Source organism: Narcine bancroftii, chromosome 10 (genome assembly GCF_036971445.1).
Source record: "Narcine bancroftii isolate sNarBan1 chromosome 10, sNarBan1.hap1, whole genome shotgun sequence".
NCBI classification, from domain to species: Eukaryota; Metazoa; Chordata; class Chondrichthyes; order Torpediniformes; family Narcinidae; genus Narcine; species Narcine bancroftii.
This window is the reverse complement of record NC_091478.1, coordinates 67,923,431-67,944,696: the sequence shown is the minus strand read 5'-3', so window position 1 is coordinate 67,944,696 and position 21,266 is coordinate 67,923,431. Positions and strand designations below refer to the sequence as shown.

Sequence of the window (21,266 nt, the reverse complement as noted above, 5' to 3'; positions counted from 1 at the left end):
CTCCAAGAACGCGGCGCGGGCTACACACTCTACTGGTCTGGCAAGCCTTTGGATGAACGACGCCTATCTGGTGTAGGCTTCATGGTCAAGAACTCCATTGCCTCCAAACTCAAAAACCTCCCGACAGGCCACTCGGACCGGACCATGTCCATGCGACTCCCCCTTCAAAACAAGCGTCGCATCACCCTCATCGGTGTCTATGCTTCAACCCTCCAGGCGGAACCAGCAGAAAAGGACAAGTTCTACACTGACCTGCGCAACCTCATTCAACGCACCCCTACAACTGACAAGGTTGTCATCCTTGGTGACTTCCACGCTCGCGTCGGCAAAGACTCTGAAACCTGGCCAGGAATCCTGGGCAAGCATGGTGTCGGCAAGTGCAACGACAATGGCCGCCTCCTGTTGGAGCTCTGCGCAGAACAGCGGCTTGTCATTACAAACACCCTTTTTCAGCAGAGGGACAGCCTGGATGCATCCCCGATCCAAACACTGGCACCTCCTGGACTACGTCCTGGTGCGAGAAAGAGACAAACGAGATGTGCTCCACACCAGGGTCATGCCTAGGGCAGAATGCCACACTGACCACCGGCTGGTTCGCTGCAAGCTCAACCTTCACTTCAAGCCAAAGCCCAGGAACAGTAAAGCCCCCAGAAAGAGGTTCAATGTTGGAAACCTGCAGTCAGACGAAGTGAGAGGAAACTTCCAGGCAAACCTCAAAGCAAAGCTCGACGATGCAATCCGCCTCACGGACTCGTCCCCTGAAACCCTCTGGGATCAGCTGAAGACTACCATACTGCAATCCACTGAAGAGATAGTGGGCTTCTCCTCCAGGAAAAACAAGGACTGGTTCGACGATAACAGCCAGGAAATCCAGGAGCTGCTGGCAAAGAAGCGAGCTGCCCACCAGGCTCACCTTACAAAGCCGTCCTGTCCAGAGAAGAAACAAGCCTTCCGTCGCGCATGCAGCCATCTTCAACGCAAACTCCGGGAGATCCAAAATGAGTGGTGGACTAGCCTCGCCAAGTGAACCCAGCTCAGCGCGGACATTGGCGACTTCAGGGGTTTTTACGAGGCTCTAAAGGCTGTGTACGGCCCCTCACCCCAAGTCCAAATATATATGTATTACATATACATACATATTCTATATTGTAGCAGGCGCACAGCATGGTATTGCGAACTGCCACTGTCAGTTCACAGAATTACCTGACACATCGTGGGCTAGCAGTGCTGGGCGCCAAAGTACAGCGAGTGGGTCAGATGAAGCCCCTGCCTAAAGGCGTGGGGCGCTAATGGTTCATAGCTTTAACCTGCTGGACCTGTGGACCAGCAGCTGTTCACTAACAAGCTCATTAAGAGGCAGGGAATAAAGGTCTGTGCATGTCTGCAATAAACCAGTCTCGAGTTGACTACCTTTCTATGTGTTGGCCTTTATTTAGTAGCATCTACCGTAGTAGCCGCTACAATATCACATTTGCACAGTGGGATTTAAGATCGAGTTAAGTTTAGAGATAAGAAATGTTATGTTATTAATAATTAAAAACTATTGTTTTAATTTACCATTGTCTGGTGAATTTTTCATTGCTGTTCCTTTGTTAGTACTAATAAGATTTGTTAGTTTGTTACACAAGTTATTTACATTTCAAATTTTCACTGCTCTATCCAAATGAGTGATTGAAAAAGCACATCTGGCTCTTTTGATGAAAATGTAAAAAAAACACTGCAGTGCAGCAAAATCAGATATCAAATACATTTTTATAAAAAGGAAACTTATGTTTGAAATTTTCACACAGATACTGTCTGGGCTGTTTATTTCTAGCATTTTCTTTATATGCAGAATTGAAAAAGGATTTCTGCAAAAATTTAACAATCAAAGCAAAGAATCAGTCCAGAGATGCAATGCCTTTGCTTACCATTTGTTTATCATATTCTTCAGGTGAATCAGGCAACAAAATTAAGAAAACCATAGTTGGATTCAGCAACTTTTCAAAGAAATGCTACACAAAAATATGCAACTCTTAAATGCACTGAAAATACCGTAGAGAATTGACATATGCAAGACTTCCCTATTGTAGGATTGCAAAAATCTAATCTTCCTCCCATGTGAGGCTGCTGAAGCCTTAAATAATTCCTTAAATGGTAAAAAAAAAATCTGGCTGTACCTCACAATCCAGTTTAATGTGTTTAGCAAAGATGGTGTGGATTTCAGTCAAAGTGCAGCTTAAGCGCCCAGTGGCAATATCAATTAAATCCTGTAATGAATACATTTCATCGTTTTCCACAAAGTGCTGCCGATCCTGCAACTGTAAATGCAAATATTTTAGATACTAAACATTTTTTTCCATAATGATAGATAAAATGCATTTTTATCAAAAATTCTAATGGGGATTTGTGACAAAATGCTGTTGTTTCGGTTTCTCTTCTGAATAATATTACAGAATCAAATCATCAATCCTAGGCAAGTCTAACCTGCAACAAGAGTCTTGCCTCCATTGCTTCTTTACAAGTAATGAAGTATGGTTTCATTAACAAGATATCTTGTCGGAGTTTCTGTAAGCAGAAAGGAAAGACGATAAATTTAGCCAATTAAACTGCAGTAGAAGATGTATTTTCCCCCAAAGATCAATTTTCAATAAGATTCAATAGGTTTTGCATGATAAAATCAAGATTAAATGATCTAGTAAATAGTGTAAAGCACTAATCAAGAACAATTGCTCTTGGGGGTGCTCAAAATATCTTGAATGTTAAGTATGGGGTTCTCAGACCAAATTCACTCCTCAAATTAATCTCAATGAAATGACTGCTTTTTTTCCACGAGGCCATGTTTTTCAAAATTTAACTGAATAGAAAATAAGAACACAATAATTAGGAGCAGGAGTAGACCATCCAGCATGTCGAACCTGCTCCACCATTCAATGAGATCATGGCTGATCTGATAATGGGCTCATCTCCACCTGCCTTTTTTCCATATCCCTCAATTCGCCTTCTATGTAAAAAATCTATCCAACGCGAGATTCACCTTACATTTTCTGGAAAATTCAATTATAATCAACCAAATTAAAATGTGAAATATCTTCATGGACAGCGCCAAAGCACAAGTCAAATGGCTTATTATTCTGATTAATGATAGTTTCCCATGGAGTTCTTGTCATATACTTGAAATACAGGAGGAGTCTCACTGGATTGTCTAGTCCACTCTTCCAGTAATGAGTTGGAGGTGCTACGGATAGTGTAGAAGGTTGTCATAAGTTACAAAAGGAAATGGACAGGATGCAGAGTTGGACAGAAAAGCAGATGGCATTCAATCCAGATAAATGTGAGTGATGCATTTGGAAGTTTGAACTTCAAGGCAGAGTACAGAACATGGTTAATGACAGAACTCTTAAGAGTGTGGGAGAACAGAAGGACCTTAGGGTCCAAACCATCAGATATCTCAATATTGCCATGAAGGTTGATAGGGTAGTTAGGAAGACTTGTGATATACTGGTTTTCATTAATCAAGGAACAGATTTAAAGAGTTGACAGATAATAATGCAGCTCTACAAAACCCTGGTTAGACTGCACTTGGAATATGGTGTTCAGTTCTGGTTGCCTCATTACAAGAAGGATGTGGAAGCTATGGAGAGAGTACAGAGGAGACTTATGAGGATGTTGGATTTGGAGCAAAGATGAATGAGAGATGCCTTTGAAGTTTGCAAGATTATGAGAGGCATAGACAGGGTGGACAGCAAGCACCTAGGTCGAGACTCACAAATACCAGAGGACACATATGCAAGGTGCGGGGAGGAAAGTTTAAGGAAGACACCAGTGGCAAGTTTTAAAAAAAACAATAGTAATGGGTACATATATTGCTGGGATAGTGGTGGAGGCTGGCATAATAGGGACATCTAAAAGACAGACACATGGATGGAAGAAAATTAGAGGGGTATGAGTGTAAGGTAGGGAAAGTTTAGTTTGTTGAGTAGCTTTCAATCGGTCAGCACAACATCATGGGCTGAAGAGCTTGTACTGTGCTCTATTATTTATTTTTCCTTCCAAATACATTTTTAAAGAAATTTTGAATCTGCTTCCATCACTGTTTTGAATGGTAATATGCACTTCAATGTAATTCTGTAAAACAAAGATTCCACATGAAGCTAAGACATTCACATCCTCTGGATACAAACTTTATTGCTAATGGAAACTTATTTCTAGTCTATTAAAGCCATTCATGATTTTGAATCTATCAAATATTCTCTCAAAATTCTTAGTCCTTTCATAATTCAATGCACAGGAAGGTAGGAAGAAACAACAGTGGTAGGGGATGTCATAGAGCAGTAGGTTTTTGCAACAAGGAAGGAGATATTGCTGGATTTAGTTTTGGGAGAGGAATTTAGTGTGTCATTTCAGTTGGGAAATAATAGGCTAGCGACAGCAAAGGAGCAATCCAAAGTATAAAACAATTAACTAGAGTACTGATAATTTCAGTTTAGAGAGTGGATCTGTCCTAAGTAAATTGGAATGAAAGCAGCAGTCAGGCACAACTGACAGAAAGCTGCAAGTGCTTTTGAAGTACATTCCAATGAAGACTAAAAGAACAAATTCAAACCTCCCAGGATGAAAGATTAGATCAAGCAAATCAAATCAAAGGTAAATATCAAGGATTCAAGGCTAAATAGAATTAAGACAATTAGAAAGGCATCAGAGGTATAATTATAGAACAAAACCAGCACAATGAAAGATTAGCTGCCAATATCAATAAAAATATCACAAAAAGATACAAAGAAACAGAACCCACAAGAACAAAAATGAGTATTATGATTAAAGGGGGCTAGGAAAATAATTGGCCCCATTAAAGATCAATGAGAGTCTGTGTGGAACCATAGAAGATGGCAGAAATCTCAAATTAATATTCATCAGACATTACTGTGGAGAAGATCATGGAAGTCAAAGAACTGAAGTGGTGACCAAGAAGACTGAGTGCATGGTGAGTATTTTGACTTTGATTGCAATTTCTACTTGTTTCTCCATACTTTACGCTGATAGGTTTGTAATTATTTTTTCTCTTCAAAGAAAACAAAGAACATTTGTAATGTTACCACTCTTGTATCCAAGGAGTGAAATTACTGCCGGGGTTTAGGAATTTGCATCACAACTTTGTAACTAAAGATCTCTACACTATCCAGTTTTGAGTTTTTATATCAACTAATAGCAAGATTACATCTTGCAATTCCAGAACAAGTTTAAGAGATATATTCGAAACCCAGGCCTACCCGAATTTCCACCAATTCTTCCACATAATTGAAGAGAAGCGGGTTAATTGCTCGAAGTTTCAGTACTGGCCGAGATATCATCAATGTGAGATACCTCATACTGTGGCGGCACACCTAGTAAAACAAAGAAAATTAGACTGTTCCAAGCATCACAAGCTACTAAATCATTTGCAGATGTTTATATACAAATATTCTTTATGTACAATTATTGCTAAAACTAATCTTAAAAAGTTCTTTAATCCAAATCTACACATTTTCATTTAGATTATTAATTTTGTGAAAAAGGAAATATTCACATTTTAAAAGGATGACCATTGGAAAATTGTTTTGTAGTGGAGAAAGGGACGTTTTGACAAAGGTGGTAGTATCACTTTAAATATTTAATCCTGTACAAGACTGACAAACAATTATCACTTGGAGGAAGACCATCAGTCACTAAATCCATTTATGCTTCTTTAGATGCAAATATCAGAAAAGTTGGTTTAATAAATCAATTCAGTATTTGTGTGATCATAAAGGTTCCTTAATGGGAACATTCTTTGTTCTCATCTGACTTCAAAGCAAACAGAATAAACATTGCACAGTATCAGGTTATTTCAACAACTCTGCTTTACCAAGAAGCAAACAAAGAAATTAGTGTAGGGGTAGCCAAATCACAGTTCGTAAGACACATGCAGTTCTTTGATATGTAAAGTGCAGCTCATGGAAATAGGTTGGCTGCAGGAGAGACCAGCACTCCTGAAACTGAATCCTTCCAGCCAGGCAGAGGAGAGTAGCAAGCAGCGCATGCCAGAGTAGTGGCCTAGAGTTGGGGTATCTGTCCAGGCACTCTGGAAGAAGCAAGATGAGAGACAGGGAGAGGGTGGAAGGGGTCCCCAATGAGGATCTCATCAAGGTGACAAGCCAGGAGAGACCTCAAATTGGCAGCAGTAATGATGGTCCTATCAGTGGCCACAGGCAAGTCCGGGCCTTGCCGAATGGAGAGTCAGTATCAGGCAGCACAAAGGTGAGACTGCTGTCCCCACCCCGCTGACAAATGGGGAGGGGAACAGAGGGTGGAATGAGAGGACCAAAGTTGTGGGCTCTCTGGCCTTGCTTTTCATCCATCAATTCCCACATTGTGTGCTCAGCTGTGTACGCTGCAGTGGTGCAGGTATCTGCAGAGACCAGTGGCAGCAACATTCCCAAAGAGAACACATCAGAAATAGGAACAGGAGCTGTCCATCAGGTCTATTGAACCTGCTTCCACATTCAGTGAGATCACAGCTGTTTTGGCCATGGACCCAGCTCTGCCTTTCCCCCATAACCCTTAATTTCCCTACAATGCAAAATTCTCTTACTACATCTTAAATATATTTAATGAGGCAAGTTCTACTTCTTCCTTGGGCAGAGATTTCAAAAGAAAATCAGTCAATATTTTGAAAATATTTGAAATGTATATGTGTACTTTTTGATAATTGAAATGAATACAAATTAGTTTATGAATTACATGTGATTATTACGTATATGCACCTCTTAGTATTTATACAAAATTTTTGTAACAAAATTAAAAATATACATGTAATATTTCTTCATGTCTTGCAACCCTCAAACATGTAGTTTATCGTATGTGGCTCTTGCTTTAAGCAAGTTTGGCCACCTCTGGATTAGTGGAACAATGTACTGTGTCCAATATTGACAGCAGCAAATGGTGAAAGATTTAAAATACTGACGGTACGCCATTAGGTAAGCGAACCGACCCTGCTTGTCACGCACATGGCGGAGCAGCTGGCCAAAATGGCGCCGTTGGGGGTTTCCTCCCGACATCGGCACCGGGCTCAGAAGCCCACACTTGGCGACCCACGTGATGACCTGGTAACGTCAGGGCCCCCCAGCGCGGTTCTCAGTCAGGTCCGGGCTAGGAGTGCAGGCAGCCTGCAATAAATTAGTTTTGCTCACTGAACTCAACCTGGCTGGTTGTGCGATCCTTCAGTTAGCAGTGTAGCCGCCGTTACAATTGGTGACCCCGACAGGTTCAAACGTCTTTGAACCAGACATGAATGACCCTATGATCAACGCTATAGCCATCAAGCTTCCTGACTTCTGAGTTCAGGAGGCGGAGACCTGGTTCAGCCACGCAGGAGCTCAGTTTCACCTCCGCCAGATTTCATCGGATTTGACCAAGTTTTACCATGTGGTCGCCGCCCTGCACCAGGCCACCGCCAAACGAGTGCTGCACCTCATTTAGCACCCACCCACGGAAGACAAGTACGGGACTATCAAGTGGGTGCTCACTGGTTCACTCGGTCTCTCCAGGCGCTAGCGTGCCACTCGGATGCTGCGCCTCAACTCCTTGGCGGACAGAACTCCAATAGAGTTGATGGACGAGATGCAAGCGCTCTTGGGCGATCACACCAACTGCCCACTCTTTGAGCGCATCTTCCTCAGCCATCTGCCTGAAGACATCCGGTCACACCAACTGCCCACACTTCGAGCGCATCTTCCTCGACCATCTGCCTGAAGACATCTGGCCGTTACTGTCCCAGGAGAGCTTCGTCGACACTAGGAAGGTCGCTCAAAAGGCTCAGGAGCTATGGCTTGAACAATTCCCAGAGGGCTCAGCAGTCCAGCAGGTTACGAGTCATGGGCATGACTACGCCAAGCCTTCCTCTAGTGCTGCGGTGGAACACCCAGCCCCTGCATGGGCCTCAAAGAGCATAGCCTGAAGCAAGCCATCCACTTCAAGCTTCTGCTTCTTCCACCAGCACTGGGGAGCCAAGGCTTGGAAGTGTCATCAGCCCTGCTCGTTCCAGGGAAATAAGCAGGCCAGCCACTGTTAATGGCTGCGGCGGCTGACAAAGAACACAGCCTTCTCTACCTACCGGATTCAGTCAGCAGTTGACACTTTCTCGTTGACATCGGGGCCCAGATCAGCATCATCCCGGCCACAGCCATCGAGTCCCGGAACCAGCCACGAGGACCTCCCCTCCGTGCAGCCGACAGAGATCTAAACGTATGGAGACAAGACCGTCCACTTCCAGATTGGCCAGCGGAAGTTCTCATGGAGGTTCACCGTTTCGTCCCTCCCAACCGCCATCCTGGGTGTCGACTTCCTGCTCACCCATGGACTCATGGTCGACATTCGAGGTAGGCGACTGGTAGATGCCCGTACCTTCCAATCCATTAGCCTCAACACCTCCCGCAGATGGCCACGGTCAGCACGCCCAAGGACGAGTTTCAGCATAACCTGGACGAGTTCCCATCCCTCCTCAAGCTGCAGTTCTCTGCTGCCTCACCACGCCACAGGGTGTTTCCTTTCATCCCCAACCAAGGCCCGTCAGTCCATGCCAAGGCATGCCGGCTCCAGCCAGATAAGCTCCAGATAGAGAAGGAAAAGTTCTCGCATCTGCAGGAGTTGGGGATCATTCAACGCTCCGACAGTCCTTGAACCTCACCACTCCACCTGGACCTGAAAGCTTCCGGAGCCCTGCCGTTGGGGGTTTCCTCCCGACCTCGGCACCAGGCTCAGAAGCCTGCGCTTGGCGACCCACGTGACCCCCCAGTGACGTCGGGGCCCCCCCAGCACGGTTCTCAGCTTAACGACACGACAGTACATGACCATTACCCAATCCCTCACATCCAGGATTTTATGGCCAACCTGCATGGTGTGAGGGTATTCTCCAAGGTCAACCTGGTGCACGGGTATCACCAAATCCAGGTGCACCCCGAGGACATACCCAAAATGGCCATCATCACCTCCTTCAGCTTGTTAGAGTACCTACGCATGCTGTTCGGGCTCAAGAATGCCGCTCAGACCTTCCAGCGCCTCATGGTCACAGTGGGCAGGGATTTGAATTTCTTATTCATTTACCTAGACGACATTCTTGTTGCCAGCAGAGACCAGGCACAACACAAGTCTCACCTGAGCACCCTCTTCTCCCGACTGGCCAACTTCGGCCTAACGATCAATCTGGCCAAATGCCAGTTCGGGAAAGAGTCCATGCAGTTTCTGCGCCATACCATCACAGCCAAAGAAGCTACACCTGCCGCTATGAAGGTCGCTGCAGTCAAGGAGTTCCCACGCCTGGACAACTTCAAGGGGCTACAGGAGTTCACGGGTATGGTCAATTTCTATATCCGCTTCATTCCAGGCACTGCGCGCATCTTGCAGCCACTCTTCGCGGCCAAAGACAAGACACTCACCTGGACTCCAGAGGCCAGCAGGGCATTTGAAGCCACAAAAGATGCCCTCATGCAGGCTACACTGCTCGTCCACCCACGCACTGATCTGCAAATGGTGCTCTCCATTGATGCCTCTGCCATAGCTGTCAGTGCCATCCTGGAGCAGCAGGTGAACGGACAGTGGAAACCACTGGCATTCTTTCGCCAACTCTTTCACCTGCCAGAGCGCAAGTATAGCGCTTTCGATCGTGAGTTGCTGGGCATGTACCTGGTGGTGTGTCATGTCTGCTATTTCTTGGAGGGGAAGCCTTTCACCATTTTTACCAACCACAAACCCCTCATTCAGGTGCTCGCTATGGCAAGAGATCCCTGGTCAGCCAGCCAATGGCGTCACCTCTCCTTTGTGTCGGAGTTCACCACCGACATTCGGCACAAGGCAGGGAAAGACAACATGGCTGCCAACGCACTCTCACGACTGGCCAATTGCGTGCTGACACCGGCCTTTATTTCGACCAGCTCGCCAGGGGCCAGAAGTCCAACGAGAAGACACAGGCCTTCAGGACTGCCATCACGTGCCTGCAGTTCCAGGACCTTCCGACTCCTCACGGTGAGGGCACCATCCTGTGTGATGGCTCCATGGGCACCCCCGCGTCCAGTGGTTCCCCAGCAGTGGGGAACCATATCCATGACCTTTCCCACCCTTCCAGCAGGTCCATGGTCCGTAAAGTGGCAGAATGTTTTGTCTGGCACGGGCTTTGGAAACAGATTGTGGACTGGGCCAGAACCTGCACCCATTACCAGCTTTCCAAGGTACACAAGCACACCAGAGCGCCCGTAGAAGATTTCGAACACGTCTGGGAACAGTTCAGCCACATACATGTGGACATCGTTTCCCAAGGTAACCGTTACCTTTTCACAGTGGTAGACCGCACCACTCATTGGCCTGAGGTGATCCCGATGCCAGATGTCTCCACGGACTCCTGCTCCCTAGCGCTTTTGAACGGTTGCGTTCCCCGGTTCAGCATCCCGAACCACCTCACCAGTGATCGGGGTGCCCAGTTCATCTCTGCGCTCTGGGCACAGCTTGGGGACAGGCTGGGGATCGAGCTACATCACACCACGGCGTATCACCCACAAGCCAATGGGCTAGTCGAGCGATTGCACCACCACCTTAAGTCAGCACTGATGGCCCGCCTCACCGGCCCCGACTGGGTGGACAAGCTGCCTTGGGTGCTCCTGGGGATCCGCTCGACACCCAAAGAAAACCTACAGGCGTCATCAGCCAAGCTGGTCTACGGTGCACTGCTAGCCCTACCCGGTGAGTTCATCAACGCACCTCACAACCCCTAGCAGTCTACTTCCCCACCTCCGGGCCCAGTTGGACTCCTTCACACCCCCACCACCGCCCAGACGAGGCAAATGGGCCTCTTACATCCCCAGCGAACTGTATTCCGCAGAGTACGTTTTTAACAGGCAGGGCCCATCCACAGCACCTCTACAAAGACCATATGAAGGGCTGTACAAAGTTGTCCAGCGTTCAGGATCCACTTTCACACTGGACATCGGTGGTAAGAGAGAACTGTTTACGGTGGACAGGTTAAAGCCTGCCTACCTCGACCCCACCAAGCCAGTAGTTGTGGCCCAACCCAAGAAGTGGGGCCGCCCAGCAAAAAAGGACATTGGTGCCGGTTCGGTGGGGGGGGGGCATTAGGCAGGCGAACCAGCCCTGCTTGTCATGTATGTGGTGGGACAGTCGGCCAAAATGGTGCCGTTGGGGGTTTCCTCCCGACCTCGGCACCAGGCTCAGAAGCCTGCGCTTGGCGACCCACGTGACCCCCCAGTGACGTCGGGGCCCCCCAGCACGGTTCTCAGCCAGGCTGGGAGCATAAGGCAGCCTGCAATAAATCAATTTTGCTCACTGAACTCAACCATGCGATCCTTCAGTTAGCAGTGTAGCCGCCGCTACCATACATTCTTTTGTAATGGCACTCATTCTTAGTACACATGCAAATGTCATTGTTCATTTAACTGCCCATTATATCACATTACCTCAGGAAAAAAAGAACACATTTTGATTCTGAGGGAATTTTGTATGTTGAGCAAATGAAGAAGAACATTATATCACTTTGAATCACAGTATCTCATTTTGCTTTTGCATATATAAAGGGAAACCAATATTGAGCAAGTGCTCGTGAACAAGATTGAAGATTCATTTATAGTATTGTCATGAAGTACATATAATAATAAATTTCTTTCTGCCTGTTGTAAGGCAAACACAGTCCCCATTAATGTCACCCAGCACCCCCTACAGAAAGAAAGAGAAGCAAAAGGGTCCCTTCAGAGACAATGAGTGTTCATGGATTCGCCTCCCACAGCTGCAAAGACTCCTGTTCGATCCATTGGCAACCTGAGCTCCAGGCCCAAACCCCCGACACAATCTGTAAGACCAGAGACCTTCAGGAGCCCTTCTTGCCATCAACACCCTCTCAAGTCCTGGCTCAGATACCTGGTTCCTATAAGCTATTCTCCAGCAGCCTGTGCGTGTTCCCTGACCGCAGGTTGCCTGTAGCCTGTGTGGATGCTTCAGCTGCTGAGCTCCTCGCTGGTCTGCTGCCATGGTCACTGTTCTGCAGGGTGTCTCATAAAGTTCTTAACAGGGGGTATTTCCTCCCCCATTTCTTGGGCTGGTCCACTGCTCCTCCAATGTCTGCAACCCTTGTGGCCACTGCTGAGCATTGGTGCTGCCATCTTGAGCGCAGACCTCAGTTACAGGATTTTAAAACAGTTGGTTCCTTTAACAGACTACTTAAAGCCTGGGCAGAGATGTCAGCATTAGGACTGAGTGATTGAACTTTTCAGAGCAGTGCCGTATCTCTGCTCTCCCAAGTCCACACTCGCAGCAATGCTACTGTAGCTCCAGCAGAGCCAGTATTTTCTTATTTTCCATAAAAAATCTAAAATTTGTGAGTAAGATCAACAAGATAGTTTTTAAATAATCCATCACACTGACCTTAAAGGACACTATTTTTTTTAAAAAGTGCAATAAATTTTCTATTTTTAAACCAATGTATTATTTAATTTCAAGAAGTTAAAGGGAGAGTTAAAATATATCCAAAAGCCATGGATTCTATACTGCAGGTTTTTATGCCAACATATACAAGTTACATCATCTGTTAAAAAAAAAATTCAATTTTTCAGTTTAATTGTTGCTACTAGATTTTCTTGTAAAGTTCTCTTCATCCCCTCAATGACACCCACCTTATAGGCTTCAAAGTCCCAATTGTGTATGACACGTGCGGGAATAACTGCCACATCATTCCAGTGACAGCTGCTGCAATAATATTGGCCTGTGTAATCACACTTTCGTGCTTCAGTAGGCATACCACCTATAACACAACAAAATCCAAGTTAGAAGGGCATAGGTAGAAGGCAATCGAAGCAGATATCAAGCAGCAAACAAAGCCTGGTTAGAGGAACAATAGGCTGAGTTCAATACTAAAATCAATAGGAACTAAGATGCTGAGATGTTTCCACCTGTGGCAGAGTCCAAAAATTATGAGACAGTTACAAGATAAAGGTACAATAATTTAAAAATCTGAAACAAAAGTCAATTATCCAAGGGCAATTCGACCTCTTACCTAAACCAACAGTCAGTCAGAATCATAATTTGTCATGAATATGACACAAAATTTGTTATTTTGTGGCCGCACAGTGCAAACATTTCTAAAAACCACAATTCAAAATAAAATAGTGCAAGAAAAAGACGTGAGGTACTGTCTGTGGTTCATTGTTCATTCACAAATCTGATGACAGAGGGGAATAAGCTGCCCTTGTGTTCATCTTCAGGATCCTGTTTTAGTGTTCATCTTTTTAGTGTTCATCTTCAGGATTCTGTTCTTTCCCCCCTCCCTCCATGGTAGCAGAATGAAGAGGCCATGGCCTGGGTGATGGGGGTCCTTGAGGATACTTTCTTAAGACACCACCTCTTGTAAATGTCCCTAATGGAGTGAAGACTGGTGCCTGTGATGTTGCAAGCAGAGTTAACAACCTCTGGAAATTTTTCCTGCCTGAGCATTGGTACCCTCATACCAGACAGTGATGCCTAGACAGAATGTTCTCCTCAATGCACTTGTGGAAGTTTTGAGAATCTGGTAACATACCAAATCTCTTCAAACTCTTCACAAGGTACATATACTATATAAATGGGATGAAAAATTGGTACAACGTAGGAATTCACTGGTATTGCATTATCTGCTCAACATTTGGAAGAAGATTCATGTAGAAAGGAATAAAACAAATTACCAACTACAAAACTAATATTGACGCAAAATCAGCTAATCCCTTTTACAATAGATAACCTTTCCTTTAGAGAATGGGAGAGAAAAGGGATCAAAAGAATAGAAAATTGTTTTTCAGGAAATAAATTATTATCCTTTGAACAAATGAAGGATAAATATAATATAACTCACGATACAATGTTTGCATACTACCAACGGAAAACCTACTTGAAGGACAAATTGGGAAACAGTCTGAGGTTACCAGAAGGAAGCAATTTTGAATATGTGATTACAGACACAATGATAATCAAAAAATTTGTAACAAACATGTACATCAAACTGCAAGAAAAGGAGAACGAGGAAACTAATGGTAAAACTAAACAAAAATGGGAACAAGATCTAAACATAAAGACAAAGAATGAAACATGGGAGAAGCTATGCTCCGGAACTATGAGAAATACAATAAACACGAGGTTACGTATGATACAATATAACTGGATACACAGGTTATACATCACACCTCAAAAGTTAAATAAATGGGACCCAACAGTATCAGACAGACTTTTTCGCTGTAAAAAGGAAACGGGAACAACAATTCATGCAATTTGGACATGTGAGAAAGTGAAAAAATTTTGGGAAGATCTAAACCAGATATTAAATAAAATCACAAAAAGCAATATACCAAAAAACCCAGAGATCTTCCTAAGTAATAAAAGAAACAAAGAATTTGGACTCGATTTGGATGGAGCACAAAAAAGATTTGTTATGATAGCCCTAGCTGTAGCAAAAAAATGCACTGTGTCAACCTGGAAATTAGAAGATAACTTGAGAATACAACAATGGTATATAGAAATGAATAAGTGTATTCCATTAGAAAAAATAACATACAAGAAATAATATTACAATATTCGAACAAATATGGGAGCCATACATGAAACACAACAGAGAAATCCTACCGTGGACTTCCACCACCTAAAATGACAGAAGGAGAAGATAATGAAAAGAACTGACACAGTAAAATTTCTTGTTTATTTTTATTAAGTGACAAGATTGTTTAACGGATTTAATGTATCTTATAGTTTGAACTTTAAATAAAAGGGGAGAGAACGACACTGTATATATTTAAGAAGAAAAATGTCTGTATTTATCTTGGACAATATGGTTTATAGTGTGAAAAATTAAAAATTAAAAAAAAACTTCACAAGGTATAGCTACTGGTGAGTCTTCTTTGTCATTGGAGCGACGGACGCCCCAGGTCAGATCCTCACATATGTTAACACCCAGGAATTTTAAGTTCTTGACCCTCTCCACTGCTAACACTTTGATGAGGACTGGGTTGTGTTCTTCTGATTTCCTCCTGAAGTCCACAATCATCTTCTTGGTTTTGTTAATGTTGAGAGCAAGATTATTATTATGACACCACTCAACTAGCTGATTTATCTCCCTCCTGTACATTTCCTCATTGTTATCTGTGATTCTGCCAACAACTATGGTGTCATCAGCAAATTTGCAGATAGCATTTGAATTGTGCCTGGCCACACAGTCATGGGTGTGTGTAAAAACAAGAAGAGCAGTGGCCTAAGCACACATTCTTGACGTGCACCTGTGTGGATCGTCAGAGAGGAGACGACAACATTTAAGATTCATTCTGAAGAGGAAGTTTAGTTGCTGGGGGGGGGGGGGTGGGGGCTTGCAGAGGTGCAGGATTTGGAGCTTATTGCCAAACACTGAGGGAATAATGGTGTTAAACATCGAGTCATCGATGAGTAGTTGGATGTATGAGTTGTTGTTTTCTAGGTGATCCAGAGCTGCTGTGGAGCAATTGCAACGGTTGGCAAATTGCAGTGAGACCAAATCTTTACTTAGGTACTGCATGTGTTAATTCTGGCCATGACCAACCTCTCAAAACATTTCAACACAGTAGATGTGAGTGCTACTGGGTGATAATTGTTGAGGCAGCTCACTCTGCCTATAAGGAATCTTGTCTAAAAGCTAATAGATATGTTAACGTTGCCAGAAACCTTCAATTTTAAATTCCCCTGACTTTAAAGCAGAATACTTTCTCCCCTCAAGAGATCTGCAACATGTAGATACTAAAAGGAAAAAAAAAACAATTTGGAGCAGAATTTTAAAAATGCAAAACTCTACACAAGGAGTTGTTCATCAATCAGTCCTCCAAGAGCAGTAATAAAGTGCACCAGTTTCTTCTGAACCATTCAAATGGAGATTTCCTACCAAATGCAGATTCTAAGGTTTGATTCTAAGTTACACCAATATGTGATGATTTCCCATATAATTTATTTTCCTTTCACCTTTCTACATCATACATCATTGATACATCAGAAATAATGCCTTCAATGCAACAAAGCACTTCTAATTGTTCAATCATACTCGAGGATTTAAAGTTGATAGGTAAGAAAAGCACTAAAAATTATTCAAAAAACCACTATCAAATTGTTAACTTCTTATTTTATTCATGGGGTTTCTCTGATCAATCTTTAAGTTGAAGTACAAAAATACTTCCACCAATACAAACATTTGCAAAAGCCATCTTAAAGGTACTTTAAATATAAACAGTATGAATAGTTTACAAAGTTCCAAATTAGATTACAGTACAACAAAATACTCACAAAGAGATATAGGCTGGCGACAGTCTGCACACCGATAATCTTGTTTGTCCAGTCCCACTTCAGGGCAGATGTTCAGTTCAAATTCAGACTGATGGCTAACCTTCAACCTTACACAGGATTTGGTAATTTGGTTCAAGCATTTACTATGACATCGGTAGTAACAACCTGGCAACAAAATATTAAAAATTGTCAAATGCACCTTCATAATTTCTCAAATTATTCCATCTATTCTTCTGGAATACATTTATTTCTAATGTGGACTTTGCTCTGGATTCCACATACTTTATGTAAATTTGGAAGCAAACTGAAAGTAATGATTTTATTTCTCCAAGTTAAAAGGGTTACAATGTAACGTGATCTTATGTAACTGAATTACAGGTACATGATCCTTTATCCAGACATCTAAAATACGGAAAGCTCCAAAATCCAGCAAGTGGGGAGAGAGGCGACAGCGCGAGTCGGGCAGGTGAGGGTGGGTTGGGGGAGACAGCAGGGCGACTGGAAGGGGGTGGGGGTAGATACAGCAGCACAATTTGGATGAGCTTTCCGAAATCTGGAAAAATCCAAAATTCGGAACACACTGTCCCCCAAGGGTTCTGGATAAAGGATTGTGTACCTGTAAGGCAACATTTTCTAACAATCACCATTTGCTAAATGTGAGGGGTACTGGACAAAATGGCAACTGTCTGCCTTACAGTAGACAAAAAAAATTTCAGGTATGTTACATTCCAAATGTAATATTATGTGACAATAATGGAACCTTTAAATTAATCTAGTTTACAAACAATTTAAATATACCATTATTTGAATAGGAGTGCGTTAAAACATCTATGGTTATCAAAGTTAAAATAATGAGCAAAATACAACAAACTGTGCAATTGGACCAATGGATTAGTTTTCAGTCAAGATAAATAAAAAACATGAAGATTGCAGATCTCCCTTCTAGCACAGAAAGTCAGAAGTGCATTTTTTTTCCCTTTAATAATTAGCATTTTAACATTGTGTCAAAAAATTCAAGCCATTCTCATAAGTGAGGTATTGTTTTGAAAAATTCATTTATGGCCATGATAGTTTTCTCTAATACTGTTGGATACTGGCCATACATCTTAGAGTGGGCTGATGATTAAAAGGTACCAATAAAATAATAGTCTTTAAAATAAAAATCCATCAATTTGAGATGCTTCAAATCCTGTGTTGGTAGATCTGATTTAAAATGAGGCCCACAATAACTCACAGTGGAGCTTCATCATCTTCAATCAACATGAAGAAACAAGTGTTGAATTTATTTAAAAATCATTCAGATTGCACATAGCATTTAAATAACAAACTTCGCGAAAGAGCGTGAGAAAGATCACATAATCAAGTGTGGATATTCACATAGAAATCACATACGACTTGCAATTGTCATTCTAAATAGAACTGGAGAAGAAAATGGGTAAATATTAAACATTCACCTGTGCAGATGTACCAGGTTTGAAGCAAGCCCCATATAACAGTGCTACACTTGTCACAGAACTGTTTGACACTTTTGCTCTTCTCCTTGTAGAAACGGTGTTCAAGCAAAATTTGAATATTTGGCTCATCCTCATCAGGATCCTACACAGGATATCAAATAGATGTTTAAAAAATGTATAATCTATTCTCATTCAATGGAAATAACTCTTTTTGTAGGGAGTCCCAGGATTTAGACCAAAAGGACTGATAACAATTTCCAAATCAGAATGGTGTGCCACGGGAAGAGAAATTTGCAAATGGTGGTGTTGCAATCCACCTGTGCCTCTTGTCCTTGGTGGTAGCCATAACAGATTTGCATTGATGGCACCCTGTAGCCAATGTGTGCTGATGATGTTGAGAATGAGTGTTTGGGATGGTTGATGGGTGCCAATTAAGAGAGTTGCGTTTTTACAGGTTGCACTGAGCTTTTGAGAGTCATTGATGCTGCAATCATTGGGAAAATTGTGAATAATCCATCATACTCCAGAAATGCCATCCAGATGCTAGAAAGGCTTTTGTGACGTGTCAGTATGGCCTGCCATCCAACCCTCAGTTATGACCTTTATGTGGCTGGTCAATGATGAACCATAGACATTGACAGGGGAAAAACACCATTTGCCATTTACCAAATATTTATCCATTCCTTGCTGCAAGCTGGCAAGATCTACTTTTTGTTTTGCAGTGGCAGCAAATTAAATTGAATATTAAGCTATCAGCAAGCATTCTCATACAAATTTGCAGCACAAGGTCACTGATGGAGTAGCTGAAGACAACACACACTTTGAAGCCATTTTCATTGAACCAAATTTGTTTTGATCACCCTTTGAAAAGTACTGCAATGAAAAATCCAACTAATTTCTCTTACTTCAATTGAAAAAAGATTGTCAACAGTTTTACTGTCAGTTCTGAGTTCAGCCTGTTGTGGTCCATACAATAGGAAATAAGGGAAACAAAAAGGAACTCAGTGATGACCTGCAGAAGAAGAGGTCATCATTTGGAAAGCCCTGTGTGGTGAATGTCTGCCAAGCAGCCTGTCTCCCCTCTGGCAAGCCTTGCTGTACTAACATTGGCTGTGCATCATCTCTACTGTTAAGAACACTCCCCTTGAATATAACTGTATGTGCATCTATTGTCTTTGTCTTTCATTATAGTACCATGAGTTTCTGCTAATAAAAGCCATGATTATTGTTTGACCACATTGACTTTGTCTACTTCATCAACTGGCACTTCAATTTTATTAGCAGAAATGGATGCAGCAATCATGCCAGAGCAGCTGATAATCGACCAGTCTGCCCCGAGGGCCAGAGAAATTTTCAACCACTGGATTGCTTGTTTCGATTACTACATGGGGCCACCTGAACTCTCTGCTGGATGAGGTCCCTTTCACCTTAACGCAAGGAGCTACTACTCTGGCTATAGTCCGGGAACGTCTGACAGCTTACTATGCAGCGCCACGGAATGTGGTGCTTGCTCGACACCAGTTGCTGACAAGATGCCAGAAACCTGGGGAAAGTGATGGTGCCTATGCACTGGCTCTCGACTCACTGGCAAATGAATGTGATGTTAGGGCAGTCAATGTGCAACAACACCCCAATGCCTTGAAGCTGGATGCTTTAGTCAACGGGATTGACTCCAGTTACATCCGAAAGAGGCTGCTGGAGACGGAGCCCTTAACCTATGACCGGGCAGTCATTCTAGCCAAAACACTGAGAAGTGCCACATGGTCCACTGAAATGCTAGAAACCGAAAAGGAAACATCCAGGAGTGCTGGAACCCCGAAAGAAAGAAAAAGGCGAACTCCTGAAAAATGCTACTTCTGTGAAAAGAGCCATCACAGGGGATCTCACCTCACCGTCACTCGCCGAACAAATTTGTGTTCAACGTGACAGAGCTACCCATTCTGGACTACGCCACGAAGGCACACCCTCTGTTTGACACTAAATCTTTTCCTCTCTCTCCAATGGCCTTGAAGGTTTTCGAGAGAATTAAAGCTGATATTGCCAAAGCTGCACTCTTGTCCATCGACAAGGCTGTCCCATTCCAAGTGGAAACTGATGCCTCAGATTGTGCCTTGGCAGGAACCCTTAATCAAAAGGGTAGACCTGTGGCATTCTTCTCCCGCATGTTAAGCTGACCTGAACTTAAACATCCTGCCAATGAAAAAGAAGCCCAGGCTATTATTGAAGCCGTTCGCTACTGGAGACACTTTCTAGCCAGCAGAAAATTTACTCTTGTCACTGATCAGAAATCTGTAGCCTACATGTTCAGTACTAAACACAAAAGTAAAATCAAGAACACTAAGATGGCACGCTGGTGAATAGAACTCTCAACTTATAATTATGAAATCCAGTACAGACCAGGCAGGTTAAATGATCCCTCTGACACATTGTCACGATCTGCTGCTGGTGCTCAGCTGGAGGGGCTAAAAGAGATCCAAAGCAGACTGTGCCACCCAGGAATCACGAGATTCTTCCACTACATAAGAGCTAACAACCTTCCTTATTCTCTGGAAGAAGTCAGGAAACTGACTAAAAGCTGCCTTATTTGCAGAATGCAAACCTCAATATTTCAAAGCTCCAGAGGCCATTCTCAACAAGGCAACCCGACCTTTTGAGAGGATTAGCTTAGATTTTAAAGGGCCGTTGCCTTCCAACAACAACAATGTATATTTCCTTACTGTAATTGATGAATATTCCTGGTTTCCCTTTGCGATACCCTGCCCTGACATCTCGTCAGTATCTGTCATTAAGTCACTTGACAGAATTTTCAGCATTTTTGGTTTTCCCAATTACATTCATACCGATAGAGGTTCAGCATTCATGAGCGCTGAACTGCAGCGTGCCCTCTTACGAAAGGGGATTGCCACCAGCCGTACCACGAGCTACAACCCGCAGGGCAATGGGCAGGTTGAAAGGGCTAATGCTACAGTCTGGAAGACTGTTAATCTTGCTTTAAAAACACATGGTTACCCTGTTACCCAGTGGCAGGAGGTGCTGCCTGAGGCACTACATTCTATTCAGTTTTTATTGTGTACTGCAAAAAAAAAAAAAAAAAAAAAAAATCAAACACCTCATGAACGTATATTTGCCTTTTCTAGGAAATCAGGAACTGTGAAGGACTGGCCAGCCTGTTTATCTGAGCTTGGAACCATGCTGCTGAAGAGCCACGCTTGGGCACGTAAAACAGACCCCCCCCCCCCTAGTCCAACCAGTTCAGCTACTGCATACTAACCCCAACTACGCTCATGTTAAATTCCCAGATGGGAGTACTGACACTGTACCCCTAAGAGATCTGGCCTTGCCTGGTTCACCTCTTCCTCGCATCCCTACTCAAGTGAGCCTGAGAGGTTGGACTCATTCCCCCAACCTGTTATCCCCTAGTCAGCTTTCAGATGGCCATGCTGAGGCTCCATTGCCTCATGCTGGCGATTCTGGAGCGGGGCCAGAAGTCAGTCC

At 43.4% G+C, this 21,266-nt stretch overlaps 1 protein-coding gene across 2 annotated transcripts in view; it reads right to left on the bottom strand.

Annotated features, from left to right (window-relative positions):
- def8 (differentially expressed in FDCP 8 homolog) overlaps window positions 1–21,266 on the bottom strand; it is a 53,005-nt gene that overhangs the window by 12,488 nt on the left and 19,251 nt on the right. For both annotated transcript variants that reach the window (XM_069901224.1, XM_069901223.1), the window contains 6 exons: window positions 17,772–17,913; window positions 16,318–16,482; window positions 12,669–12,796; window positions 5,250–5,363; window positions 2,467–2,547; window positions 2,160–2,300 (listed from right to left, as the gene is read on the bottom strand). In XM_069901224.1, the coding sequence (XP_069757325.1) occupies window positions 2,160–2,300; window positions 2,467–2,547; window positions 5,250–5,363; window positions 12,669–12,796; window positions 16,318–16,482; window positions 17,772–17,913 (771 nt within the window). The remainder of the gene's footprint in view (window positions 1–2,159; window positions 2,301–2,466; window positions 2,548–5,249; window positions 5,364–12,668; window positions 12,797–16,317; window positions 16,483–17,771; window positions 17,914–21,266) is intronic.